The 12455-nt window shown below is 53.1% G+C and overlaps 1 protein-coding gene across 2 annotated transcripts in view; it reads right to left on the bottom strand.

Annotated features, from left to right (window-relative positions):
* Positions 1 to 5580, bottom strand: part of SHC4 (SHC adaptor protein 4) — a 34901-nt gene extending 29321 nt beyond the window's left edge. Inside the window, exon 1 of one of the 2 annotated variants that reach the window (XM_074601248.1) lies at positions 4226 to 5580. In XM_074601248.1, the coding sequence (XP_074457349.1) occupies positions 4226 to 4804 (579 nt within the window). In that variant the 5' untranslated portion in view covers positions 4805 to 5580. The remainder of the gene's footprint in view (positions 1 to 4225) is intronic. The other variant, XM_074601249.1, reaches the window with a different exon arrangement.
* Positions 5581 to 12455: the final 6875 nt, after the last annotated feature.

Genomic DNA, 12455 nt, shown 5'->3' with positions numbered 1-12455 from the left:
CCCCCCACTAGTGGTTCTTCAGTGCTAGCCTAAGCCCCTGCACTACTATTTTCTGGGGATGGCAAGTGCCAGAGGACCTCGCCTCACACACTTCCCCTGCTCTCATCTTCCTCCCTGCTCTCATCTTCCTCCCAGTAGCCGCAGCGGTGTGGACAGACAGAAAGGCTCTTGGTCTGTCCTGCTCCTCCTGCCCACATGGCACAGTCTCTTCCCTGAGGGGTAGCGAGACGTGGCTTTTCCCAAATGGAAACTTTCCTGGCAAAGTCTGACCCTTTCATTCATGAGTTTTCAATTTTTGAATAAATTTTGAGAAAAACACAGGGAAAAGTCCACAAATTTTTATATATATATACACACACACGTGTGTGTATATATACACACATGCATTTTGCTTTTCTTTTTAGTTTTGTGCTGAAAAGCCACTTTCCACAGCACTGTACTCAGGCCACGGCTCCAACAGAATTGGTTCAAACCACCCTGTCCCTGTGTTCCCGGCTGTGACAAAGCAAATGGCCCAAAAACGTGCCCAGCGGAGCAAGCACTTCCCCAGCACCGGAGCCCCCGGCTCACGATTCACAGCTGCGGCTCTGAAGCCATGACTCACCAGAGCCCATCTCCTTCCTGCGAGAGCCCCGGCTGCGCCTACACGTGTAGTTATTTATTTACGATGGGCGATGCAGGGTGCCAAGGCCGGAGCAGCTCTCCGGGTGTGGTGTCGGGGTGCTGCGCGCCAGGCAAGTGGCTGCAGCTGAAATACCACAATTATTTCCCTGCCCTGAGGACAGGAGAGGTGCTGGCGGCTTCTGGGGACGGGGCGAGGGCTGCCCTGAGCCCCACTCCCACACAGAGCCAGGGAGCAGGTTCCCCGGGCTGAGCTGTGGCAGCCTCCATGGACAAAAGCAGGACAGGTCCCAGGTGCAGGGGCCAGGTGCCCACGTGCCTCTCTCAGGATGTGCTTCACATCGTTCTGAACCCCTCCATTAGCAGCAGTCAAGCTCCTTTTACTCTAGGGACTAGCAGCTGATTAAATATATATATATATATATATGTCCCAACCTGTCCAGGCGCCTATTAAAATATTAATATTTGGGCTCTTTGTTATTTGCATGAGCATCTCAGTGGAACAGGGGCTGTCATGGGTCTCAGCTTCCTCAGCACAGCCCAGGTGACAGCTGGCAGTGACACAGGTGCCCTGTCACCCCCAGCCACGTGCAGCCGCAGCTGCCTGCCAGGGAGGTGCGATGAGCCCAGCATCGCCTCTTCTCAAACCAGCCCCAGAAATAAAAATGTCTGCCTCGCTCCAGTCCACAGGGAACAGCTTCTGCCCTAAGGCATTTCATTACTTCACCATATTATTGCCTTTTGAAAATAACTGCGGATCCTCTCCATGGAAGTGCCAAATCCTCTTCAGACTCCAATTAAGCTTTTAAGGCCAAAGATCTCCAGCAGCAGCAATCCCGGTAACATAGACCTGACTTTCCTCCTCAAATGGTCTCTGGGAAGTTCCCAGTGGTCCCTAACAGGGCATGAGAAGCTGCATGGGGACAGCAGGTGTCTTTGAAAGCCACAGGAAGAAAAGCCAGGACCAGGGCGAGGGGGAAAGGACCGGGCAAAGGACTGAGAGCAGCTCCCACAGACGCCTGGCTCCTCAGCCCCGCTTTGCCTGTGGGCGAGACCATCCCACCATGCCACACTCCCTCCACACTGCAGCCCTGAGCCCCCGGCTGCTTCCCAGCCCGGCTGAGGCTTCATCACCAGCTCCCGGAGTATCTTTGTGATCCCTGGGGAAACGACCTCCTTGGCCATGCTCTGATGCTGAGGCCCTGAAACCCCCAGGCTGCTTATTTACTGACCTACTTGATTAAAGGGTCTGTTTGAAAAAAAAACCACCAAGAGTTTGGCCAGAACACATTTTGGCTCACATCAGCAACACTCTTGCAGCTCTCCTGGGACTGGCTCCTGAGGTCCATGGCCACAGGAGCAATAGGAGTGAGGAGATGCAGGAGAGATGCAGGGAAACAATGTTTCCCCATTGCATCGGGACGTTCCTGCCAGCGACCCCCCCCTCAGAGAGGTTCCCCATGAAATAGGGTGACTTCCAGAAAGACCAGCAGAAAACCATACTGGAAATACAACCTGGGGGGCAGCAGGTAGGGACAAGCCCTTCCCCGCTTCACACGACCTTCCCGTCAAGTCCTTCTCTTTTTTTGCTCTTTCTTCTGCCTTTCTCGCTCATGTGCGCCACAGTGGGTGACACCTCAGTGCCTCTGCTCTCAGCCCTCGGCCACAACAGAAACCCAGGAAATTCCCCCTGCGCTTTACCGGCTCCTCCCCGTTCAAGAATCTGAATTATTTAAGTGTGCCTCTGGCATTAGCGTTTCAGTATTTGAATCCGTACAGGTACCTCAAAGCCTTCATCACAAGCTCAACTGCATTGGGCGCAGCTCAAACGGCAGCACACAAGGCAGGTCGTGCACGGCGGGCACTGGGCATCACGACGCCATCCATCAGCGCGGGCCTTTCTGTAGGCTGGCCGAAAGCGTCGCACCTGCAGCTGCAGTGGCCCTTGCACTGCCACTGTAAGTCACACCCTACACGCTCATTCATCTATTTTAGCAGCTTGATGATATCAAAACATCAACTGCTCACGTTAGTACTAGAATTTAAAGAAAAGTAAACATAAAAGGACACATTCCAGTGTGATGAAATAATGTGTCCCCTCCCTGCACCTGCTGCACCCGGGGTGAATGTCCCAGGGCCTCCTGTGGCTCCGCTCACAGTGGCTGGTGCTGTGCTGAGACACTGTCACCTTTCAGCCGATGTCCCATCAAGCCAGCTGTGCCGCTGCTGCTGGATGCCAGGCAGGCATCTCGTTCCTGCTTGGGGAAAGGTGAATACAGCTATTCGTCCATGTCGCTCTTCCCTCTGATCTGCCTGCTCTTCTGCTGTATTTGGAAAGGGATTGATGTATTTTTCTTGGCCGTGCACCTTTCTTTAGACTTTCCTGCTTGTGAACCATCACATGGGAGACAAAAATTTTGCATGGCTTGTGGTTTTTTTACTCCTTCTGGCACATTTTGATACCTCCTGTACACCAAACTGAGAGCTTACACACACACTCACTCTCTCTCAGCACCCTGACTGCAGCTCACTTGGAGGAATAGATTCTTGTTAATAACCGCTGGTACAGCTTGCTCCTGTGGCCCCCCTTGCATGTCAGAGACAGGCACGAGGGCTGCTACAGGTGCCCTTGGCCAGCCTGGCCATTACATGAGCATTTCTGAAGCAGGTTTAGAGCGCTTTCTCTGCCATTTCCCCGTGGGCTGCACTGGCTCCCTCCGTGCAAGCAATGGGCAGTTTTTGCCTGGGAGTGCTTTTGGCAGATGAAGCGTAAGCACTAAAATGTGCAGGGTCAGAGGTTCAGAGTGTAGACAAGGAACCAATGACTAGCAAACAGCAAGGTCTGGCCACAGAAATGTAAAATCCGGAGAGGAAAAGAAAATTAGAAAGCTCCCAAATGTGGCAGAGGTGGAAGGGGTGAGAGCACCGAGCCCAGGAGGCACGGTCTCCTCTCAGCCACTGACTACTAATTAGAAGACACACAACCACCCCAGTCTACAACATGAAAAATACCCAGAAAGGCTATTTCAGGGTGTCTTCTGAAGAAATAGGCAGGGTTTTCTGTATATCACCATTACCAAGAAATCAGACACAGCCCAAACGCGGAGGGTGGCTTTTGCATCCTGCCTGCTCACCTCCCAGGGCAGGAGGCATGGAGGAGAGGTGCTCCGGGCAGCAGCAGCGGTCCCAGCAGCTCCCCCACACTCTCTGTGACAAATACGTCAGTGGCATGGGCCAGCATTCACCTAGTGCCTGGGAGCTGCTCTGTGAGGGATGGGAACCCATATTTATGGGCCTCCTTCTCCCTCCAACATGCATTTCAGGTCAGAGCAACCCCTGCTTGAATTGCAGCTGAGCTGCACTCCTCAGAGAGTCTAAAGATAGTCTTTTGGAAATGGATGTTGTCTTACCTCTGGGAGCGGCTGTGGTCCTTTTAACTCCCTCAGTTCGACACCACAGCCCTATGTACGTCAGGAGACAGGAGACACACGGGAAGTCAGTGGTTTGGGGCACTGGCTCCAGGAGTGGGAACACAGAGGTCACCCTGCAGCCACCTGCGCGGTTCACTTTGTCAGAGAATGGCAACGCCATGAGAAGTACTCACCCGCACGCCGTAGGTCTTTCCTGGCTCCCCTGCGCTTTCACTGCTCTGCACAAGGCTCCTGTCCTGCCGGCCCACAGGAGCGGCCTCCTCGGCTCCCCACACAGCACAGTCACCCACTGGCTTTGGATTTAGGGGCAGCTTGTCCTGGTCAGGCTGGGGATAAGATGCCGAGAGGCAGCTGATCTCAGGTGAGGTCGGGCTGCTCGGGATGGTAACGCACTCTGTGAGTTTAATTCTTGGCACCTCTTTCATTCCCAGACAGAAGCTTTTCAGCCCTGGTAGATTTGACGGGTTGGCAAGTTTAATGTTAGCCATCCGGGGGATCAGTGTGCACAGGGTTGTGCAGGTGTCCTGTGGCCCCAAGGAGACATCTTCCGTCAGTAAATTAGGTGTTGAAGAATGGGAAGAGGAGGAAGAACCTTTGATGGTTAAAGACGTATTTGGTGTACCTTCATCTAGGGATGTTATCGAATCATTCCTGAATCGGCTGTACTTAGCCCTGTGCAGCATTCCTGGATGTCTGAATAACCCTACATACAGGACGTGTCCACCGAGGCTCTGCTGGCTGCGTTCTCTCATAGCCTTGGCAGTTCTGTAACTGGATACTCTTGCATAAATTGGCTCTTGTAGATAAATGATTCAGAAATCAAGCAAGTCAAACAATTTCAAAAACAGAAACCTATTGGATATTTTTGCTGACTCCCTCTCGAGTGGTTTATTTTCCTCAATGGACGAGGCTTAAAACTGCATGGACATCTGGTATCTTGTAAGCAGTAATAAAAGCAGCATACGGGAAAGCACATCAGTGGTACAGCAGCTTAAGCTGAAGAGCCGCTATCCAAACCTGCCTCAAGCCAGGCACGAAATCCCACCTAGCTCTGAAGACTCACAGTTGTAGCATCTTTAACAGCGGAGTCCTGGCTGCAGCAAAAGGACTTATTCCACACAAAGCAGAGCATGAGAGCTACAAGCTCAAACACGTTTTCAGACCGGCAGGAGCCCCGCAAGGTGCCCAGCTCTCTGCATTTCCATCGTCGGCTGCCCCAAAGGCAAAGAGCATCCCTGCGCGGCGACGCTCCCGCCCCGCGGTCAGGCACAAACCCAGGATTTTAAGGAAAATACAGCACAGCGCCGGCGTCAGGCTCGCTAATTCTTGCTGGAAAGTCCTTCAGCACCATAATCCAGAAACCACTGAGTGTTCCTGCGCCTCCGGCGCTGTTTCCCGCAGAGCCGCGGGGCAGCAGCTCCGCAGCGCCCGAGCCGCCCCCGCCGCAGCCCCGGCCGCTGCCGCCGCCGGCTTTTATGAATGAAGTTTTTGTGAATGAGGCTGGGCGCGTGCAGGCGGGCAGCGCCGTGAATGGCGCTCGGCGGGCGGCCGCGGCCCGGCGGCCCCCGGGGTGCGCCTGGCAGCCAATCGCCGCCCGCCGCCGGCTCACGCGCCCTCAGCGCGCGGGGAGGCGGGGGAAGAGGGGGCGCGGGGGCGGCGGGACCCTCCGGGTGGTGCCGAAAATCCCTCAAAAGCCCCTTTCTGCGGCAGGGCCTGGCCCTTCCTCCTCCTCCTCCTCCGCCGCCGCCGGGGGCGCGGGCAGAGGTGAGGGCCAGGGTTCAGCCGGGACCGGGGCCGCGCTGCCCCCGCGCTGCCCCCCGGCAGGCGGGGAAGGACAGGCCTTGTGCCAGCGGACTCCCCGCAGCTCGGGCCCGGTGGGGAGAGCCGTTCTCTCCATTGCCTGTACCCCAGGCTGTGAGAGAAGCCCAACGGGCTTTATTTTAGTCACTGAAAATACCTGGGCCCTCAGCACGAGTTTCCTCGGCTCCATATGGCTTTTTGACGCCTCGGAGAGCGGGGTGGGCAGAGAAATGCAGCATCGTGGGGGGCAGGCCAGGAGGGGAAAAGCAGCACAGCGGCCTCAGTCCTCCCCTTTGGCTGAGGTCTTTTCTCTCACTAGGTTTTCAATGTTGAGTTCACCTTCCTCATGCTCACGGTGATCCCGGGCTCGTTCTCTCCTCCTGTTGAGTGCTGGAAATCATTGGCGGTGGATGAGGAGAGGCCACGCTGCCCACTGCCCTGCCTGTGCCAGGAGGAGAAAATCATGGGCAGAGCTGGAGAGACAGAGAGCGCTCGACACAGCCATTGCATTTTTTTCCCCTCTTGTATGAAAGCCGGTATTAATCCTAAAAGATACAATAGTTGCTACAATAAAGTAGGGAAAACTCCCAGTCCAGACTCTGCTAGTGAAATATGGCTCAAAGAGGAAGTGGCTGCTTTTGAATCAACCCTTTCTGGGGAGGATGGCTCAGACTGCTCACAAAATCAAACCCAACGGCAAAACCTGGACCAGCCGCAAGTTACAAAGAGTGACTAATTTCTCATGAAGCTTTAATGATGGCGTTGAGCACAAAAGGATAGAAAATGTTCAGAAGTGATTAGCAGCACTATTGATTGTACATAAAGCACAGAAACTCTCTTAGCATGAACATTTTTTTTCCTTAACTCTTTCATTTCATTGCCACACTACAACACAACATCAACACAAAAAAACTGCCTGGATGGAGAGGCTGCAGTGCCCTCACTGGTGAGGAGGAGGGACCGGAGGGGGGTGCGAGCTGTAGTTACCATAGAGGGGACAAGAAGGACCAGTTTTCAGGGAGATGCGGATGCCCCAGGCTCCTGTCTTGGGGAACCTCCCAGATTTCTCTTTTTACTGCCATAAAAAACATGCAACCAGACAAACCAAATTCCCTGTTCTTGCGAGATCAGCCTTACCATCCTTCCCACCTTTTCTGTGGGCATATAGCAAGGGTCTTCCTGCCTTACAGCAGTCCCTCGGCATAGACAACGGCACCAGGAAAGGGTAGTTTGGTGACCAGCATGTTCCCCCGTGCCTTGGCTCAGGTAGAGACTAGTTCATAGAATCATAGAATAGAATCAGAATCATTTTGGTTGGAAGAGACCTTTAAGATCATCAAGTCCAACTGCTAACCTAGTACTGCCAAGTTACCTCTAAACCATGTCCCTCAGTGCTACATCTGCATGTCTTTTAAATACCTCCAGGGGTGGCGACTCAACCACTTCCCTGGGAAGCCTGTTCCAATGCTTGACCACCCTTTCAGTGAAGAATTTTTTCCTAATATCCAATCTAAACCTCCCCTGGCACAATTTGAGTCTGTTTCTTGTGCTATCACCTGTTACCTGGGAGAAGAGACTCACCCCTCCTCGCTACCACCTCCTTTCAGATCGTTGTAGAGAGCGAGAAGGTCTCCCCTCAGCCTCCTTTTCTCCAGGCTGAACACCGCCAGCTCCCTCAGCCGCTCCTCATAAGACTTGTGCTCCAGACCCCTCACCAGCTTCATTGCCCTTCTTGGGACCCGCTCCAGCACCTCAATGTCTTTCTTGCAGTGAGGGGCCCGAAACTGAACACAGCACTCAAGGTGCAGCCTCACCAGTGCCGAGTACAGAGGTACAAGGCCACGGGCTGCCTCCGGCCCATGCTGGTCTTCATCTGAGCCCTTCTGCCAGCTGCTGCTTACTCAGGAGGCAACTTGAGCCTTCCTTACCTGTATGAGTGAGAAAAGGGGTGGGCAGGGTCCCTGCTGGCCCTGCAGGAGATGCAGTCCCTGCCATGTCCTACTGCAGCTAACAGAGCTGGCAGGTGAAAAGGGTTAATGACACTGCCTTTAAACCTGTGTGGTGAAAGGGGACGTTTTCAAGAAAAAAAGAAACAATAATGCAACAGCCTGTCCTTGACTGATCACTCCAGAGCTGTGTCTGGAGCCCTGCGTGCCACCAGCACCTGCTGCCCCGTGACCGAAGAGTTGTTGCCCTCCCTGGGTGCCAGGGAGCTTCCCCCGCGAGGCGAGGGAGGCCAGTACATTAACCGGCACTTCTCGGCTCACAGGCACCAGCAAGTGCGATTATGGTGTGGGAGGTGAAGAATAGCTGGTGTTTTACAGCAAGTTCCAGAAAAAAATGCAATTGTGACAAGCTCTGTTTTCAGCAGCAATCAAGAAATACAAGCTCAAGAGCGGAACCCAGCAAAGAGCAGCATTGTCCGAGGAATAGTAGCCATTGCAGGGCGGGGGAGGAGGGAAAAAGAAAAATGCTGTGCCTTTGTAAATTAAAAAGCTTTTTTCTCAAGGCTAAAAACAAGATTTCTGTTTAAGATACTGGGAAATCGGCCTCTAACCAGCCCAGAGAACAAAGCTCCTTTAAGCACTGGCAAAACTGAGCCTACAGCCTTGTATGCAGCCTAAAAGGAGCCTGTGTTTCTCGATTATGGCTCAAGTTCCCAGTTGCCCAGTGCCCAGGGCCTGGGGAGCTGCCCCAGCTCGCTGCTCACCCGCCCACCACTGCCCCACACGGCCCAGGAAAGACACAGGAAAAGGGCATTTTGCCCCTCGTGTGGCTGCTGACATGGGACAGCGCGTGCTACCAAAGGGCCGTGCCATCCATGGGTTCTCAGGCTATGTGGGAATGCCCTTCTGGCGCATGGTTATGAGCTGAAACTTCTCTTGGTCGCTATGTTACCAGCCCCATCACACTGAGACACTCCATCATACCCTGTTTACAACCCCAAATGATGTCTCAGCCTCAACTATGCTGCATGAAAAACTGACGTGAGCAGCCCCCAGTCACATATTGTCACAGGAGACGGGAGCTGTCAGGTGTAACGGCACTGACGGGGCAGCACCATTTCACAGGAGCAGAAGCAAGCAGCTAACCCGCTACGGCCACCTCAAACACTCCGCTAAGAGAGCTGCAGAGAAGGAGGTGAGCTCACAGCAGCCACGGCTCCAGCATCACCACAGGGAGCCTTTGCGGCAGGAAGGAGCAGTGCCAGCCCGGAGCCTCAGGAGCCCCCAGTCACCCTTGGGACCGATACCATTTCAGATTGGGGGCTGTGGGACCACAGGTCTAGCAGACAGCTAATGCCACCGCGCCACTCTCCCCTTGCAGCGCGGGGCCAGGGAAGGCAGATGCTGGGACAAGCGTACGCGGTGCTTGCTGGCGAGAGGAGAGCTCGAGGCAAATTGGGGACCGATTTAGACGAGAGCAGCCAGCTCAGCAGTCTCGCGCCAAGAGTGCGTGTGGGCAGCGCAGGGAGCGAAGCTGTTGCCCACCCGCAGAGCGCACCCAAAATGCAGTTGCACTCTTGCCGGAGCCCAGAGGAAGCTGTTAGGCGCTTCTTGCAACCGCCTCGACAGAGCTCGGCGTTTCTGTTAGAACACGGTGTAAACGGGGGATTTTTTTCCCCCTGTATAAATAGCAACAGCAGAGTTAATTCATGCTAAGGTGCACCGAGCTGATCCGCTTTCCTTCCTCATTGACACGCCTGGCTGATGCTGGCAGAAATCAGCAAAGTGTTACAGAACGGCAGGAAAACCCCATAACCAGCAACGTGGCGGCAGGTACTTCTGGGAAGCCCTGGAGCATGCTTATTTGCACTAGCAAAAGTCCCGCACAGCCGCTGTATCATTTCAATCGAGAAAAAAATTGTTTTCCCACATATCGAATCCCTCTCACTGTTTTATCTCCTATGGCTACCTTTCCCATGTTCTGAATGAGTTAAAACCAGACATGTTTGGCCACTGCAGCCCACCTCCTGCTTATCAGGAGAGTCAGGGGGGGTTTGCAGGGGCTGAAGACGTGGAGCTGAGAGCTGATGGGTTTAAGGAGGACAGAGGCACAGCTGCTACCACGTCCCTGGATACAAAAGTCAGAGCTGAGCCTGTCACTGCCTTTCTCCTCTTCTAGCTCTGAAGGATCCAACAGCACTAATCCCAGAAAATGCATCCTAGGGTGATTTACAGACAAGTTGCAATTTCACTTCTCGAGCACCACGCTGTGTTTTGCTCAGCCCAGTTTAACCATTCACAGCAACGTTGCTTTGTCCAAAACCGCAGCTAGAAGATGGCAGAACCGCGCTGGGATGAGGCAGCAGAAGGCAGGGCTGCTCCGCCCGGGCGAAGGGCGCATCCTTGCAGCTGAGCATGTGAGTGGAAGGACCCAGCACAGCGCACAACAGGGCTTGGCTGGATGTGCTTTATTCCCTTCCTTTTCACCTCCTCTTTGCCTGGCAACACACCACCACCTCCCCCTTCAAACGCTGCTGGGCTTTGCCTTTTCTGCCAGGGCAGCCTCATAGCACGGGGGAAGAGCAAGGAGCTGGAGACTCCTGTGCAAGGAGCCAAAATTCAGAGCCTGAAGGTTGCTCAGCAGCCTGCACAAAGCCAGTCCTTGCAGCTCAGAGTGAAAGCAGTCAAAGATAAACCCCTTGAGCCCCAGGCTATTGACAGGGCTTGTGAGGTGAAGGCCGAACACTGGAGGAGAGCAGAGCGCAGGGGACCTGTGCCACAGCTGTCCCTTCTGCCGGGGGGATGATGCCAGCCTCTGCAGGCTTGACAAGGACACACCGAACATATCAGAGCTACAGGCAGAGCCACTACAAGCCATCAGAAACCAACATACTGTGCTAACCACTGCTTTCTGAAAGCTCCGTGTCCCAAGAGCCCAAAGATACATTCAGTAGCGCTTGCTGGCCTGCCTCAGCACCGCTTGCAAGGAGCAGCGGCCGTGAGCAAAAACCAGCACCCTCTGATGTCTGTTGTCCCACAAAGCCCTGAAAGCAGGAGTGGATTAAGCATCTAGTGCCTGGGTCTGGCTGCCAGCACAGCCCCACAGCAGGAGGGGTTCAAAGACAAATTTCAGCCTAAAGTAGCCTAAAGCTTCGTCTCTGCAGAATTACCCACCGCATGAAACAAGTTTCAGCAACGGCACCGCAAAACTACAGTCAGTTTGAGAGGAAGGTGGAAGGAGTCACACTTGGGTGGCAGCACAGGGCTTGGTCTCCACGCGGTAGCAGGCAGGGAATATCCTCTCCTGTAATTTAGCTTAAAGCTGTATTTTTGTAGGACAAACCACTAGCACATATTTGAAAAGAATAAACCCTGCAATACGGTTGAACTTCTCCCAGTGGCTCCTCAGCGGTGCAGAGGAGGTCAGAGGAAACACCGAGGGAACGTACCCTCACTCAGCAGCTCCCGCTTCCATCCTTGGATTGTTGCCTTTAACTTGGCTGTAGCAAATCAGAAAAACTGTGACATTAACAAAAATAAAGCCATCAGAGATGTCTTAATTTGCTCTCTTCCTCTACAATCAACATTCCTCCCTAAGGAAGGTTTTGCAAGAGCTTCTTCCAGCAGTTCTTGCTGCCCACAGCTTTTGTTGCCACCCGTCCTCACCTCTGCAGTGCTCACCTACTCCTGAAGGCAGTCGATGGCAGAAGGGGCACTCACCTTCTCAACTCTAGCTGGAAAATCACCAAGAGTTTGAAATCCACCTGCAAATCTGGCCTTCCCTTGCTGGAAATGCATTATGAAGAGTTTAATGCTCTAAGTAACTGATGTTTAGATTTTTTTTTCCTGAAAGATGCCACCCAACAGGAAGACTTGTGCTGCAATTTTTTTGGAAAGCGTACAACACACCCTCCCCCCCCCCAAGTTTTTAGAGTGATGATATTTACTGTTGCTTTTATAGCTCTGCAAGAAATGAGGAACCTACTATATAGGGACAAAGCCTTACAGAAGCACTAAGTTGTTTTAAAGTTTAACGTGGACGCACATTAGCTTTTCCTATGGAGACCGAAGAGCAGCCTCCAGGGGAAGCCGAGCACAACCAGAGCTGCCACACAGATAACTGCAGGAAACGCGGTTTACTCCGTGCCCCCTCTCCCATTTCCCCTTATATATAAGGCGCAAGTCTGTTATCAGTGTTACATGATTACTGAATTCCTCTTTACTCATTAAAGTACTATCCTTGGAAAACAACACTGTGAGAGAGAGCTGGGCGGTTTAGATAGCGTCCAGATGGACACCCACACACATCCGCCCGGCCCCAGCGCGCTCGCCAAGCGGCAGTGGAAAACTGCAATTTAACAGCTAGGAGCGAGCGGACCAGGGGCCTGGGGCTGCTGCCAAAAAGTACGTTCCAGCCTCGGTTTCCCTGCATTTCGTGCCGTTTGCTAACATAAAAGACCCCAAGAGGTAAACAGGTTTTGGCCGCATCATCTCCTTTAGGGTGTGTTGGGGTTTTTTTTTTTGTTTGGTTGTTTTTTTACGCAACATTGAACAAAATTTTTTTGTTTTAATCTACTTAAATAAAAGCCTTGACTTTTACACACAGTGACCCTAAAAGTCTGAAAGCAAATCCAAAGGGTTTTGTTTTTTTTTGTCA

The sequence above is a fragment of the Larus michahellis genome, chromosome 9 (assembly GCF_964199755.1).
Source record: "Larus michahellis chromosome 9, bLarMic1.1, whole genome shotgun sequence".
Taxonomy (NCBI): domain Eukaryota; kingdom Metazoa; phylum Chordata; class Aves; order Charadriiformes; family Laridae; genus Larus; species Larus michahellis.
This window is presented reverse-complemented; position numbering and strand designations above follow the sequence as displayed.